Source organism: Lolium rigidum, chromosome 4 (assembly GCF_022539505.1).
Source record: "Lolium rigidum isolate FL_2022 chromosome 4, APGP_CSIRO_Lrig_0.1, whole genome shotgun sequence".
NCBI classification, from domain to species: domain Eukaryota; kingdom Viridiplantae; phylum Streptophyta; class Magnoliopsida; order Poales; family Poaceae; genus Lolium; species Lolium rigidum.
This window is the reverse complement of record NC_061511.1, coordinates 89,532,266-89,534,140: the sequence shown is the minus strand read 5'-3', so window position 1 is coordinate 89,534,140 and position 1,875 is coordinate 89,532,266. Positions and strand designations below refer to the sequence as shown.

At 49.5% G+C, this 1,875-nt stretch overlaps 1 protein-coding gene across 1 annotated transcript; it reads left to right on the top strand.

Moving 5' to 3' along the window:
- Window positions 1-251: 251 nt before the first annotated feature.
- Window positions 252-1,346, top strand: LOC124649258 (germin-like protein 5-1). The gene is made up of 2 exons (XM_047188910.1): window positions 252-490; window positions 587-1,346. The coding sequence occupies exons 1-2, from the start codon at window positions 364-366 to the stop codon at window positions 1,126-1,128; spliced, it is 669 nt and encodes a 222-aa protein (XP_047044866.1). The 5' UTR covers window positions 252-363; the 3' UTR covers window positions 1,129-1,346.
- Window positions 1,347-1,875: the final 529 nt, after the last annotated feature.

Genomic DNA, 1,875 nt, shown 5'->3' with positions numbered 1-1,875 from the left:
AAAATCAAGAGATGGGTATAAAATAACAACCTATCACATTGTTCCTTGTGTACTCCTACAGCAATCTTCTCCTACTTCCTACCTCACACGGCCAGCACATTTCTTGGGGTGAACGGACAATCTTCTTCTCATACCTTGGCGCTCACATCACTCACTCCTGCTCCAGTCTCTCTCTCTCGAGTCCCCACCTGTTATAAATTCCATCCACATCTTTTGTCTACTTCAGCATCCAACAAGGTCATTCACCTCGAGCAGGGAGAGTAAAGGAGCGTGCACACAGAAAGGAGTAAAGTGAGGCAGGCCCCAGGTCATAATACTCTCATCCAAATCAAGGACCAGCGCAAGCACCAGAGCAAGCCTGCAATGGCCATGGTTTCACCCCTGCTTCCATGTACCATCATGGCACTCCTATTCTCTGTTCTCCCCTTCCTATCCATCGCCGGCGACCCTGACTTGCTGCAGGACATCTGCGTCGCCGACCTCGCTTCAGGTGAGTTGCCCCGACTTGAATTTAGAACATACAAGAAATAAAGCAAGTACAGTGCTCATCTACCATTCTTGCTCCCTTGGAAATGTGTGTGTGCAGGTGTGAAGGTGAACGGGTTCGCCTGCAAGGCGACGGTAACCGAGGACGACTTCTACTTCAAAGGGCTGGGCGCCGCGGGCAACACCAACAACACCTACGGCTCCGTGGTCACCGGAGCCAACGTGGAGAAGGTGCCCGGGCTCAACACCCTCGGCGTCTCCATGTCGCGCATCGACTACGCGCCCGGCGGCCTCAACGCGCCGCACACCCACCCGCGCGCCACCGAGATGGTCTTCGTCCTCCAGGGCGCCCTCGACGTCGGCTTCATAACCACCGGGAACAAGCTCATCTCCAAGACCATCGCCGCCGGCGACGTCTTCGTCTTCCCTCGCGGCCTCGTCCACTTCCAGAAGAACAACGGCGACGGCCCCGCCTCCGTCATCTCGGCATTCAACAGCCAGTTCCCCGGCACCCAGTCCCTCGCCATGACGCTCTTCGGGGCCACGCCGTCCGTGCCCAACAATGTGCTCACCAAGGCCTTCCAGGTCGGCACCAAGGAAGTGGAGAAGATCAAATCCAGGCTTGCCCCAAAAAAGACCTGACCAAACAATGCTCTAAGTACTCCTATGTGGTGTTTCTTTCAACTGACATGCATGAATCCCTGATGAGTTGTGTCTGTGCTCCACTTTAATTTTACCACTGCACCTCTGTTCTTCTTTCTGTCTTGATAATTTGATCAATCCTCATTGTGTAATGCTGCCCGACCCGCAGCAAGTACAAAAGCTACTAGGGGTTTGTTGTAATAAGACAACTGCTTTGTTCATTCCAAATTCAATCATTTCACCGTTATAGCGACAGTTTCACCACTCACGAACCGTCTCCTCCTACCTTTTGTTTTTATCGACTCCTTTCTTTGTTTCTCCTTAATTTGGATATGATAGCTCCCAGAACAGAAAAAGGCATTTCCCTTTATATCCATGCAAACATCCAAAGTAGCAAAAAAAAAAAAAAAAAAAAACAAGGAAATACTAATGAGCGAACGTTAGAACTTTAGTCTTTTTTTAGGAGCAAACATATACCGAACCGACAGACTTTACCGTGTGTGGTGGCTAGCAACTTCCATTTTTCTCATCGATCTGCCCTTCTTGTGTGTGTTCCACGCTTGATGCCGGACCTCGACCAGACGCTTGATGCCGATTTCCGTCCAGAAAACAAAGTGAATGAGTAATCTGACAAACTTAAAGAAATATTAATGCCGCATTACCAGAATGTACAATTGTTCGATTCGCAAAAAAAAAAGAATGTACATGATTGTTCCATGTAAAGTACTTCCTCTGTCTCGGTTTAAC